This window comes from Rhinolophus hipposideros (genome assembly GCF_964194185.1).
Source record: "Rhinolophus hipposideros genome assembly, chromosome: 4".
Classification (NCBI taxonomy): domain Eukaryota; kingdom Metazoa; phylum Chordata; class Mammalia; order Chiroptera; family Rhinolophidae; genus Rhinolophus; species Rhinolophus hipposideros.
In genome coordinates, this window is record NC_138050.1 from 2,833,988 (window position 1) to 2,848,321 (window position 14,334).

Genomic DNA, 14,334 nt, shown 5'->3' on the forward strand with positions numbered 1-14,334 from the left:
TGCGCGGCCCTGTGGTCAGTGGTCTCTGCGTGACTGTGGTCCCGGAGTTGCGACAGCAGCAGAACCACAGCAAGCTGAGATCTCTATCTGTGGACCTGAGTGTTGATCCCTCACTTCAGACTGACATACCCAATGCACTAGATGAGAGAGCAGGTCAAGTCTACAGTGCATACCAAGACCATTGCTGCCCGCGTTTGAGCCCAGAGTTTTCTGGTGCAAAGCGGCACTAGGACTGTGTGGCTACGTGACCCTTGCTGAACGGTCAACTATGCTGGGATCATTGTTCCACCTGCTCCTACAAGCCCGACTTTCATGAGCCCTCAAGAGAAGATGCAGAAACTGGGAGACGGTGAAGGGACCATGAGCAAAGAAGAATTCGCCAAGATGAAGCAAGAGCTGGAAGTGGACTGCCTCGCTGTCTGTAAGATTGTGCCCTCCCATGAAATCTTTCTTCAGCAGCTCTCTTCTCACCCTGTTCTCAATGAAGATGGAACTGTCGTGTTTTCCTGGAATTCCATCAGGATCCAAGTGTTAGGCACAAAAATACCAAGAGATGTTTGGTGGCTTTTTCAAAAGTGTGCTGAAAAGTGCTGATGAAGTCCTTCTTTCTGCAGTTAAGGAGGCAGAGGACTTCTTTGAACAAGGTAAGAATTTCCTCATTAGCTACCTGGGTTCTGGTGGCCAGGAACATTGTCCAATATCAAAAGAAGTTAAAAGGCAGTCAGTCCCTTATGGGCCAGGTACGTCCTGAGACAAAGCATAGATGGAACCAACCCAAGAAAAGGGCTCTCACTGTGCAGGCCCTTCTTGTACAACCAAGACTGGCAGCTGGTGTTTATCTTTTCCCTTCAAAGCTCAGGGATGAGCTCTATAGATTAAAGGCCGTCCTGCTCATAAGCCCGACTGCATTCATACAACACCATAGACTTAGACCATCTCTTCCTCCTTCTCTTCCTTATCTACATATACTTTATGCATTTGTGACATACCTAACTTTTAAAATTTTTTTTATATATTTCTAGGCTATGTAGTTCATCTGTGAGTTTTTCCAAATTGTCACAAATCTCCAAAATTTTTCCAATATATTTAATGAAAAAAATCCATGTATAAGTGGACCTACACAGTTCAAACCTGTGTTGTTCAAGAGCCAACTGTATAATAATATATACTATTTACATAATACACTTATGTTATTATATATTATTAACATAATATGAAAACATTATAGTCACCGATGGCATTCTAGAGGAGAGAGGATGGAACATTCTAGAGGATGGAAAGGCTTGGGTTCTGACCAGACTACCCATGGCTAATATCCTTTGTGAAGACTTTTGTCTTGTGGCTCATATTCCTAGGAAATATGTCAGCATGAAGAGAGAAACGTGTAGGCCAACTTGTTTATGACAATAACCCCACATGGCTAAGTGGCAGCATGTGAACTGAACGCAGTCTTTTTTTATACATACACTTCAGAGGGGGAGGGGGTGGGCATTATGAACTGGTTAACAGTTACCTCATCCTTCCTCGCTCCTATTCTGCAAATGGATGTATTAGATGTCAAAAGTAATCATTTATACCTTAAGTCGCTATTAATCTTAGTAACTCCCCTTCCAAACATCAAATTTTCACAGAACTACAGCAAAGTGTCATCCTCAGAGATAACACCTGAAGCACGTGGCCTGTGTTTAAAAACAACTAAGTATCTACTGGAGATGCTGGTTAGGAACTGAGCACATGCAGCCTCGCACCTGCCAAAGGCACATTTAAAACATCTTGTGTTTAAGAAATCTAGTGGATGTGACGGTGGTTCCTTCTTCCAGACTCCCCACATCCTATCCCTGTTAAAGCAAATAATCACAAGGAAAAGGAACCTGGACCTGTCTCAGGACCCACAGAAATCCCTCTGAGTTAGGATTTGGTAAAAAAAACAGAATAAATTGCTAGGTGAGCTTAGTTCTAGGAAACATGTAAATATATTACACCTTTTAATCAGAAGATGAAAATTATATGTCCCAAATGTTTTCGTTGTCACTTCTGGGAAACTCAGTTCCCAATGACAGAAACAGCCCTTCTTGTTTGGTCATATTATTTAGGGTGGGTCCAATGGGTCTGACCAATCGGATCTCCCCTTGGTAACAGCAAGTGAAATTCTAGGGCCTAAAATAGTGTAAATTATCCTAGTTCTTAGTAGGAACTTCGTATTTCAAATAATTTGCAACTCCTTTTCCCTTTCTAGCAACTATGCTAGACTGGTGGATGGATACTCAGCCTCACAGGTGCCTCCTGGTCCATCAGGTAAGCGCCATGACCCTCACTGATGGCTTTGCGGTATTCTTGGTGGGCGGCTTCCTTCTCTTTAATCTGGAAAAAAATGATTTTTATACCAGTTGTAATATGAATAGTGATTTTAGACTTTACCAAGGAAAACTTCATCAATGTTTATTAAAACCTAGGCAAAAACAGAAAACTAAGAGTCTGTCAAAGATGAGTGGAAATATATAAAATGATCATCAATGATCATTCTTATCTAACAAGAATTTGAATTAGAAAAGGCCAACTAAAGAGAATTCTCTTTAAGTTGGGACCAAAATATTTCAGAGTCAATAGTGGAAAAAAAACAACAAAAGTTTGATTGGGACTTTATGTTGAACAAAAAAATAAGAAATTGAATTTATCTTAAATTTAATGAAATGTCACTTATTATTGTAACTGTGAGCTAATCCTTACAATAAACAAAGGAAGAAACAACTGTTACTTCTATTAGCACAATTTTTCTTAAACACTAAGAACAATAGCCTTCACTTCAGTTTGACTTTCACAGCAGGCTACAGAGGATTGGCTCTTAAAAAAGTATGTAAGGGGCCAGCCTGGTGGCTCAGGCGGTTAGAGCTCCGTGCTCCTAACTCTGAAGGCTGCCGTTTCGATTCCCACATGGGCCAGTGGGCTCTCATCAACAGGGTTGCCGGTTCAACTCCTCAAATCCCGCAATGGGATGGTGGGCTCCGCCCCCTGCAACTAAGATTGAACACGGCACCTTGAGCTGAGCTGCTGCTGAGCTCCCGATGGCTCAGTTGGTTGGAGTACGTCCTCTCAACCACAAGGTTGCCGGTTCGACTCCCGGAAGGGATGGTGGGCTGCTGGAGCTGAGCTGCGTCCTCCACAATTAAGACTGAAAGGACAACAACTTGAAGCTGAACAGCACCTACCACAACTAAGACTGAAAGGACAACAACCTGACTTGGAAAAAAGGCCTGGAAGTACACACTGTTCCCCAATAAAGTCCTGTTCCCCTTCCCCAATAAAATTAAAAAAAAAAAAAAGTATGTAAGGGCTTCACAATTTTCCAATGTGCCTCTCTTAAACTTTTGATAACTGAAGTCACTGTTTTGAAGTGCCCAGGCAAAGAATTTACAGGGCACTGACCGATGAATACAGGACAGGTAGGACCAGGTAATCAGGAATAGATGTGTGAGTGGAGGCTAATTAAGTACGTGATTGTTTCTTCAAAGAATACTTCTGTTTTCTGGTAAGGCGGCTCCTCAACCGTACAGCTGTGGGGACTCAGATAATGAAGATTTGGGCAAGTGGGATACTGACTTCGGAACCACAGAGCAGTCACAATGCATCTTCACCCCTTACCTCTCCCACTATGTGCTTCCCGTTGATGAATGCTTCGAAACCACACACAGCTGCCTTATCATCCAAAGGGAAAATATATTTTGCCTCAATGGGCACATGACTCTGATTTGTGTATGTCTGAAAAACAACGACCTGAAGAAGAAAAAACATCCGTAAACTTGATGAAACCATACGGAACAACATTTTCTTTGTATGACTGGGAGCTCAAAAAGTAAATAATTTTAAATAACGATGACAAAAAGTATTTCTACTAGGACTTAGAATAGAAACTAATAATTGGATAAACTTTTCACATCTTAATTTTTCTTCTTAGGTGAAACCATTACATAACTAAACTAAAACACTGAACTCATTTCAAGAACAGTCAAATGTGTGAGCTGTGAATATATTATTACAAGGTCTCTGCTGCTGGGCCTGCCTAGAGATTCAAGGTCAACCAATAGGCCAGCTGCCTAATCACAAATTAGTGAAAAAGTCGCTGCTGAATCATGAGTGAATTTTTTTAGGCAAATTTTCCCATGGAAGAAGACTCATGAGGTTTGAAGTAGCAAATGGTCCAAGTTGTCTAATCCAAAGTGGCCTGGAGGACACATTAGCATTCATCCTTCTCTACATACAAAAGCATGTATCTCCAGCCATGCCCCATTTTCTTAGATCAGTTTTTCTCTCTTGCACTGGCTCACACACATGCTATGATTTCTTACACCTTAAAAGAAAAAAGAAACACTCTCACCTCACTTCTCTTTAGCTACTGTCCCATTTTCTGTCTCTAAATTCTTGCCTCCCATCTCTCCTGAACTCACTCTAATTTGGCTTTCACCCCCATCACTCCATCAAAAAGGTGATTTGTCAAGGTCACCAATGACCTCCTCATTGCCGCACCTGGTGGTCAAGTCTCAGTCCTTATTTTACTTGACCTGACAGCAGCCGTCCACAGCCTTCAGCTTTCCAGGGAACTTGATCTCCCTCCCAGCTCACCGGCTGCCCCTCAGTCTCCTTTGCTGGCTCAGCCTCCTTCCCGACCTCCGAATGCTGACCTTCTCTCTCCACACTGATTCTACTGGTGGAGATCTAATGTGGTCTCATGGTTTTAAATAGTATCCAAATGCTGGTGACTCCCCAATTTATAACTGTCACCTGGGTCTCTTGCCTGAACATGAGACTCAAATATCTGGCTGCCTACTCGACTTTTCCACCTGGGTATCTAGGCAGCATCTTACATCGATGCTCAAAGATGACCAGATAGTCGCCTTCCAACCAGCCCTCTGCCAGCCTTCCCCACTGCACAGCAAACACAGTCAATCCTCCCAGTTTCTCAGGCCCAACACCTTGGAGTCATTCTTGACTCCTGTCTTTTTCTCATGTTCCATATCCACCAGCAAATCTGGTTCTACCATCAACCCTTTGCCAGACGCAATCACTTCTTACAGGGCCCACTGCTAACATTTTGGTCCAGGTCACCATTACCCTTGAATGAATTATTTCAATAGTCACCTTCAATTGATGCTATGGTGTGCCCCCAGGTGTCCCCATAAGGACCAAGGCTGCTGGGAATGTGACCTGCTGAGTCCCTCCCCAGACAATGTCCTCAGACAAAGACGAACTGCCTCACCTAAGGTAACAACTCCTCCCCAAGGGCAATCATATCCAATGACTGGTCCCCATGGGGCACCAGTAGGGGCCCCTTGCCTCAATTCAGAACATCTCTGCAGTGCCACCTTGGCTTCAGATCTCCCTGAGACTGTCTGAGGACTCTAGATTGCCTGTGTCACAGTTCCATGTTGTCTTCTGCCAGGTCCTGCCTCCCAAGCTCTCTTACAGTTGTTGCTCCACAGAGCACTTCCCAACAAGCTTCCTGAAAACAAATTTCCATCTAGAGTCTACTTTCCAAGGAACTTGACTAGATGTCTCCTAACTGATCTTCTTCAGACTGCTCTCAGCATGGCAGCCAGAGTGATCCCCCTAAAACACAAGTCCTCTGCCAAACATCTTCAAAGGCTTCCATTTTACTCACAGTATGTCCTGTGTCCTTATGTGAGCTGCCCTCCCCACAACCTCTCTGTCCCCGGCCCCCACCTCCAGCCATAGTGGCCTCCTTGGTGTCTCGACCACATCAGTCTCACTCCCACCTCAGGACCTTTGCATGTGCTGCCTCCTTGCCTGGAATGAGCACCCTGCAGATGTCCACGTGGTTCACTCCTCACTCCCTACACATCAGCACTCAGGTGTCACCTTCTCAGTGAGGCCTTCTGTCATGCAGGGACTCAGCTCCTGCTCCCCACACGAGAACGCAGGATATGGTGAGGCCACAAAAACCACCAACAGAGCCATGGATAGGGGGTTCATACCACTATATTCTCACTGGCAGCTGGGTTAGAGATACAGGAAGCAGGAGCCACAATCTGCCGCCAACCCAACTAATCAAACCAATCACTCACCCACCCACCCACCCAACCAACCTCCCAGCGTAGCCATGGCAGTTATATTAGTGGCCAATGGCTAACCGGTAACAGCTGATGGTCACCCAGCCACAGCAGATGGCTATCTGATTACAACTGATGGCCATCTAATAACCAAGCCAGCACCTTTCCATGTGAGGCCAAGAGCCTGGAAACAGCTCTCTGGGACTCTGTCCCCACATCTTCTTTGGCCATCCTGCTTACAAGTTGAAACCCCTCCCTCCTACGTAGCTACTGTCCCTTCCTGTTTTGATTTCTGTCTCTAGCACCTGCCACCACCTAACACAGCCTGGATTTTATTTACGTATCCTATTTATTGTTTAGACCCCAATGCAATGTAGGTGCTGTGAGGGCTGATTTTTCACACTGTTTGATGCCGTATCCCCAGGGCCTAGAACACTCCCCAGTATGTGGTAGGTGTTCAATGGATAAATGAATTTTAGAAATATACATGTTTTGTTGAGTTCAAGCAACTATAATCTAACTCCCATTTATGACTTCCATCCATTTGGTTTAAGTATATAAAACCACGCACAGCATACCTGGGCTATAAAGTCTATTATTTTCCCCTTGATGTGCACGTCCTCAAGAGGAACGGAATTCCCAGAGGTGTCCTGGAGGCCAGCCTTGATGCTGCTGAAAGGTCTGCTGTCTGGTAACTGGTAATCTACACATTACAAATATTAATGTTAGCTTTGAAAACCATCCCTGCACTCCCGTTTTTGTTTTCTGGATCTTTATTTCTCTTCTTCCCTTTCATACATAATGTAAAATGGACAAATAGCATTTTATGATTTTCTATAGCCAATTCTGAAGTATAAGTGCCCCCACATGAAAAGAATGGGGCAGTGTTCTCAGCAGACACTCTGCCTTTTTAATCTACAGACTTTGAGGAGTCACTCTGAAAACTCAGAGTCGTGCTGTACACATGGATACAAAGGTCTTAAGAATATCTGAATAAGAGTAGCTTAAGCTGAATCTAGGTATCTGCCCTGCCTGGCTTGTAATTTTGAACTGGTCAGTCACTATTACTTACTGTGCTACAAAAGCATGTTGGAGAAGTATGAAATTCCCTAGACTTTAGATCTGAGGAAGACTAAATCAAACTCTTAATACGGTATATCAAAAAAATCTTCACATACTATATAAGGTAGTAAAATATACAGATATGGTTAGATACATATACTCCTTCCAGGACATGTCATTCAATGACTCCCAGAGAAAAAACGGGAGTCTTCTTCTTGAACATACGTGAAGTCACACATTTCTGATAAAAAATACTTGGATCACAGTTAAAAATTTTAGTGTTTTTACAATGCTAATAATTAATATTATAGTAGTTCAGGCTTATGATTTTCTGAGAAGCTATCATACTCTCCTTTATTTGTACTACTAACATATAAGCTGCACATTACAATTTTGGGGTACCTTCACTTATCCCACTTAATCCTCACAGCTACACTGTGACGAGGATATTAGTCTCATTCCTGTGGGAGAAGCTGACGCCTGGAGAGGTGATGTGCTGTGTCGCAGATCCCATTGCCAAGTAAGTGGTCAGCTGACACTTGAACCCAAGCTTCCTGATTCTGAAGCGGTGTCTTCTGTCTGTTCTACCAGCCCCCATTACACTGTTTGCACACTGACATCATAAATTGGTCAGTAGGTTTTAGTGGCTATCCCGAGGGTAACAAGCTCGACTCTGGAGTTTAGTGAAATGACATAATTTTGAGATCATTTAAACCCCTTCCAGCTTCCTGGTTTTCATTTTTACAAAAAGGAAATAAAATATTTATGTATAAGGTCATAAGTATAGTCACCAAACATGAATATAAATTCCATTGAAAATATAATGTTGAATTTTGTAAATATCACATAAAACAGCATTCAAGAAAATTGTCTCACCTTCAACCTTTGAAAAATTTGAAACCTCGGGTATGTATTCCTCTAATTCAGCATTATTACAAGGATGGAAATCCTTTATTTCATCGCCAGGTAAACAAAACTTAACAACATATTTCATTTTAACCTGATTGGTTTTATATACAACAAATTCATCGTCCTAGAACAAACAGAAATAGGTGAAAAAAGACTCTTTTTGGCACGTTTTCACAGAAGCAGAATTTCATGTTTGCTTATTTAGAAAAAATTAAATTAAGACGGTAGATATAAAATAATTATTTACTTTTTACGTTTTTTTTTTTAAGGACGGCACAGCTCACAATGGTTCATACAGGGATTGAACTAGCAACTTTGGTGTTATTAGCACCATGCTTTAACCAACTGAGCTAACTGTTTACCCCTAAAATAATTAAAGTTAAGCATATTTAGTAAAAACAGGAGCCTTTTTGCCTGTTTCTTTTCTTTTTCTTTTTTTAATTTATTGGGGTGACATTTGTTAGTAAAATTACATAGATTTCGGGTGTACAATTCTGTATTACACCATCTATAAATCCCATTGTGTGTTCACCACCCAGAATCAGTTCTCCTTCCATCACCATATATTTGATCCCCCTTACCCTCATCTTCTACCCCCCCACCTTCCACCCCCTTACCCTCTGGTAACCTCTAAACTATTGTCTGTGTCTATGAGTTTTTGTTTCTCATTTGTTTGTCTTGTTCTTTTGTTGTTTTTGGTTTATATACTACATATCAGTGAAATCATACAGTTCTCTGCTTTTACTGTCCGACTTATTTCACTTAGCATTATACTCTCAAGATCCATCCATGTTGTCACAAATGTTCCTGTATCACCTTTTCTTACCACCGAATAGTATTCCATTGTGTATATATACCACAATTTTTTTATCCATTCATTTATCGAAGGACATTTTGGTTGTTTCCATGTCTTGGCCACCGTAAACAAAGCTGCAATGAACATTGGAGCACACGTGTCTTTATGGATAAATGTTTTCAGATTTTTTGGGTAGATACCCAGGAGAGGGATTGCTGGGTCATATGGTAATTCCATTGATAATTTTTTGAGGAACCTTCACACTGCCTTCCATAACGGCTGCACCAGTCTGCATTCCCACCAACAGTGGATGAGGGTTCCTTTTTCTCCATAGCCTCTCCAACACTTGTTACTATTTTTCTTGTTGATGATAGCCATTCTGACTGGGGTGAGGTGATACCTCATCGTGGTTTGTATTTGCATTTCCCTGATGATTAGTGATGTTGAGCACCTTTTCATATGTTTATTTGCCATTTGTATGTCCTCTTTGGAGAAATGTCTCTTCAGGTCCTCTGCCCTTTTTTCAATTGGGTTATTTGTTTTTTTTGTTGTTGAGTTTCATGAGTTCCTTGTATATTTTGGATATTAGCCCCTTATCGGAGGCACTGTTTGCAAAAATCTTCTCCCATTCAGTTGGTTGCCTCTTTATTTTGTCGATGGTTTCTTTTGCTGTGCAGAAGCTTCTTTTTTTTTTTTTAAAGATTTTATTAGGGATAGGGAACCGGTCTTTATTGGGGGAACAGTGTGTACTTCCAGGACTTTTTTCCAAGTCAAGTTGTTGTCCTTTCAGTCTTAGTTGTGGAGGGTGCAGCTCAGCTCCAGGACCAGTTGCCGTTGCTAGTTACAGGGGGCGCAGCCCACCATCCCTTGCGGGAGTCGATCTGGCAACCTTGTGGTTGAGAGAACGCATTCCAACCAACTGAGCCATGTGGGAACTCAGCAGCAGCTCAGCTCAAGGTGCCATGTTCAATCTTAGTTGCAGGGGGCGCAGCGCACCATCCCTTACAGGACTCGAGGAATTAAACTGGCAACCTCGTGGTTGAGAGCCCACTGGCCCATGTGGGAATCGAACCAGCCTTCGGACTTAGGAGCACGGAGCTCTAACCACCTGAGCCACCAGGCCGACCGTGTGCAGAAGCTTTTAAGTTTCATATAGTCCCATTTGTTTATTTTAGTTTTTACTTCCATTGCCTATGGAGTCAAATTCATAAAATGCTCTTTGAACCCAAGGTCCGTAAGTTTAGTACCTATGTTTTCTTCTATGCAGTTTATTGTGGCAGGTCTTAAATGCTTAAGTCTTTGATCCATTTTGAATTAATTTTGGTACATGGTGACAGATAGCAGTCCAGTTTCATTCTTTTGCATGTGGCTATCCAATTCTCCCAGCACCATTTATTGAAGAGGCTGTCTTTTCCTCCATTGTATGTTTTTAGCTTCTTTGTCAAAAATTATCTGTCCATATTTATGTGGTTTTATTTCTGGGTTCTCAATTCTATTCCATTGGTCTATGTGTCTGTTTTTCTGCCAATACCATGCTGTTTTGATTATTGTAGCCCTGTAGTACAAGCTAAAGTCAGGCAGTGTGATACCTCTAGTATTGATCTTTTTTCTTAAGATTGCTTTGGCTATTCGGGGTCTTTTGTGGTTCCAAACAAATCTGATGATTTTTTTGTTCTATTTCTTTAAAAAAATGCCATTGGGATTTTGATGGGGATTGCATTAAATCTGTATATTGCTTTGGGTAATATGGCCATTTTAACTATGTTGATTCTTCCAATCCATGAGCACAGAATGTCTTTCTATTTGTTTGTGTCTTCTTTAATTTCTTTCAAAAATGTCTTATAGTTTTCAGCATATAGGTCTTTCACATCCTTGGTTAAGTTTATTCCTAGGTATTTTATTCTCTTTGCTGCAATTGCAAAGGGAATTGTTTTTTTCATTTCTTTTTCTGAGATTTCATTGTTAGTATATAGGAATGCAATGGACTTTTGTACGTTGATTTTGTAGCCAGCAACTTTACTGTATTCGTTGATTGTTTCTAATAGCTTTTTGGTGGAGTCTTTAGGGTTTTCTATATATAGCATCATGTCATCTGCAAAGAGTGACAATTTAACTTCTTCATTCCCAATTTGGATGCTTTTTATTTCTTTCTCTTGCCTGACTGCTCTGACGCAGACTTCCAACACTATGTTGAAAAGCAGAGGTGATAGGGGACAGCCCTGTCGTGTTCCTGAACGTAGAGCAAAGGGCTTCAGTTTTTCACCATTAATTATGAGATTAACTGAGGGCTTGTCATATATGGCCTTTATTATGTTAAGGTATTTTCTTTCTATACCTATTTTATTAAGTGTTTTAATCAAAAATGGATGTTGTTCTTTGCCTGTTTCTTGATACAAATACCTCGAAGTCCGCAGTGACAGTGGCTGTTCCTGGAACCCCGTGGACACTGTCATAGCCTGGCGGTGCTTCCGTTAAGGAGAAGTCTTTCCTGTATAAGTCCATGCACTTCCCAAGGGCTACATCACAGATGGCCAAGAGCCGGGTGCCATCTGTCTCTCCCGGATGTGAGTACTTGATACTGGTGCTGCAGATGAAAGGAAGTAAGTACACATTTATAAATCACAGTTACATAGCAATGACCTTTTATTACATATAGGAGATGTTGTTTATAAGACTTTGTTGGCAGCATGTTCCAAATTTTACTATTACTGAAATATCTCTGAAGATTCAATTTAGAACTTTATGATTCATCGAAATTTCGATGTAACAACCACAAAGATGGCTCTTCTATTGTGCCAGGCAGCTCCAAGTCCCTTACTCCCAGGGAGAGAAGACTCCTACTATTCTCCAAATCTTTATTAGCTACTGAAATACATGCATTTTGGTCTAGTAAACACCAGAGTGTTAAGTCTCTAAAACAATTTGAACAAAAACTCATCTTATTAATTAAGAAAAATAGATTAGCTCTCTGCACTTAAGCCCAGAAAGAACATTAAACACCAAGTAAGAGCTGGTCAGTGGGAAGACAGGCACTGCAGTCTCATGAACCTTCTGAATCCAAATGGAAAAACAAAAATTTCACTGACACTTACATGAGAGATTTTGTTTAACCTTCTTCAGGAACCAGCAGTTTTAATAAAGCAACTTTGGCTATTAGGAGCACAGCTGGGGTGCCTTTGGGAGTAACTTGTTGGGGATATACTTTTAGTTTTACAAAGTTCAAGACCAACATGTAAAAGCGTTGCCTGACAACCCTTTGTTCCATCGCTTCTAAGACTTGCACTTAAAAAAAAAAAAAAAGTCGATTTCCCCCATTCCTCCTAGAAACCTCTCCTTTCTGTGGGCTCTTTCCCTATAACTACAAACATGCTAAACTCCTTCCCATCCAGCCTGGACCTTGACTTTGCCCTCCAGCTCTCTCCTGGTCTCCTCCCTCTCTGTCTCCAACCTCCATGGAGTCAGGGACCTTCTCCGCTGGCTGGTTTGCTGATTACGCCTCAGTCCCACTGCAGTTTGGCTCTCTTCATACTTCTTCATTGAAAAAATCTGTCAAAGGTCTCAAAGGACCTCAATTTGGTTCAATTCAACTGAATGCTAACTAATTAAAAGAAATATTTAAATACACAAAAATTTTTACTTTGAAATATTTTATACCTAGGAAAGAACATTTACAATATAAATGTTAAGTTTCAATAATAAGACAAATGCACACATAGCTACCACCTGGGTTAAGAAGTATAACATCATCAATATTTACTGCCCAACGAGATCACCTTCCCTGCTACCCAGATGTGATGTAATCACTTTCTGGATTGTCGTGTATATTATTTTCTTTCTTTTACATATTGGCACCTAGGTTCCTCAACAACTTAAAGTTTAGTTTTGCTTGTTTTGAACTTTGCACATATAGAGTCATGTAGTCATTTCTGCTCCATGCTATGTTGTTGAGGCTCATCCATCTGATAGGTGTAACTGTAGGTAACTTGTTAAAAGCACAATGTAGGTCGGCGCCTCCCACGCCGGGCCCCGGCTGCGTGGAAGCCGGGCGGCCCTGGTAACTGGGCACGAGGCGCGGAGGGGGCGAGCCCGGCGCGCGCGTCTCATTGTTGGGGGGGGCCCGTCGGGGCATGAGGGCGAGAGCACGGCGAGCTTATGTTTTACTCTATGGGCCTCGCAGAGTTGAAATAATGGAAGAGGAAAGTGAACAGTAATCTTCATTTTAGCTATTTATGCTTAGGTGTGAAATAAATGTTATTTGTTGATCATTTCTATAATCCAGAGCTTTAGAGGAAGATACGTAAGTGGTTTCCTTTCCCCTCATGTGGAACGAAAGAGGGCAGAAGCAGACCACTCCATGTGTCAGCCTAAAAAATTATAGAAAAGAGAAAAATGGCCTTTGGACTGTGCTGCCCTGTATTAAAGGTGGCAGAAAGACATTTTAAAAAGCTAATTCCCTGCATTAATTTTTTAAAAATTTCTGAGTTGAAATGCCTTTCAACTATTACCTTCTATGATGGTTTTTTCCTTGCCCTTTTCAGCCCACGATTCAGCAATGTGATGTTTATTGCACACCTGTTACTGTTATTTGTTGTTCTTGCATGGTTCACACCACAGGTGATTCCGTAGCTGTCCACCCTTTGCCTTACCTAACAGATTTTCCCAGGAAGATGGAAAGGAAGTAAGTGTTGCTGTCATTGTGCTCTCAGTGCTGCTGTCCACATCCCATGGCAACATGGGGACAATCAAGTATTTGTCCAGCCTGATAGTTGCTGGCTTTTCATGACTTTTAAATAAATTGTGATCAATAGTAAATTTGATTATACATTTATTACTGTCTCTGATGTACTATGGTTTGTACATTTAACTTTGCATTGGTTTTGTAGTAATCAACCTTAAAAAATGTTGACAAGCTCTGGTTGCTTATTTTTAGAAAAATGAGGATATTTAATAAAAAAAAAGGGAATTAACAAAAAAAAAAAAAAAAAAAAAGCACAATGTAGGACTCCACATAGGACCACACCAAAATATATAGATTAATTCCACTGTCAGTAGGCGTGTGCATCATTTCCAGAGTCTGTGACGAGTGATCTTAGTCATTCTTATACACGTCTCCTAGTCTATGAATAAGAGAGTTTTTCTTGACCCAGGCTGTATATTACAATCATCCCAGAAGCTGAAAACTATTGATCCCCAAGCCTCACGCCTAGAGATACTGACTGAACTGCTCTGGGGTGAGAGCAGCTCCACAGTGTGAGTGTGTGCACCAGTGCACAGCCAGTGTGCACTAAACCCTCCCCTGCAGTGATCCTGGCAGGCGGCCAGGTTGAGAAGCACTGCTTCCTGGTTCATAGGTCAACCTATAGCATTCCTGAGTCATACCATCAACTCTGTTCTTCGATTATACCAGACAATGGCAAAACTTTTTTAGGAGGGTTTATCAGTTATACTCTTACTGCTGGCGTTGGAGAGTTCAAATTGTTTTAGAGACTTACCAACATCTAGAGA

General features: G+C 41.5%; 1 protein-coding gene across 1 annotated transcript in view; it reads right to left on the reverse strand.

Moving 5' to 3' along the window:
• The window catches only part of PARP4 (poly(ADP-ribose) polymerase family member 4), a 52,408-nt gene that overhangs the window by 14,847 nt on the left and 23,227 nt on the right, over nt 1-14,334 (reverse strand). The window contains exons 13-17 of the mRNA XM_081046744.1: nt 11,230-11,413; nt 8,001-8,157; nt 6,641-6,765; nt 3,640-3,771; nt 2,275-2,361 (exon numbers count right to left, since the gene is read on the reverse strand). Of these exons, the coding sequence (XP_080902870.1) occupies nt 2,275-2,361; nt 3,640-3,771; nt 6,641-6,765; nt 8,001-8,157; nt 11,230-11,413 (685 nt within the window). The remainder of the gene's footprint in view (nt 1-2,274; nt 2,362-3,639; nt 3,772-6,640; nt 6,766-8,000; nt 8,158-11,229; nt 11,414-14,334) is intronic.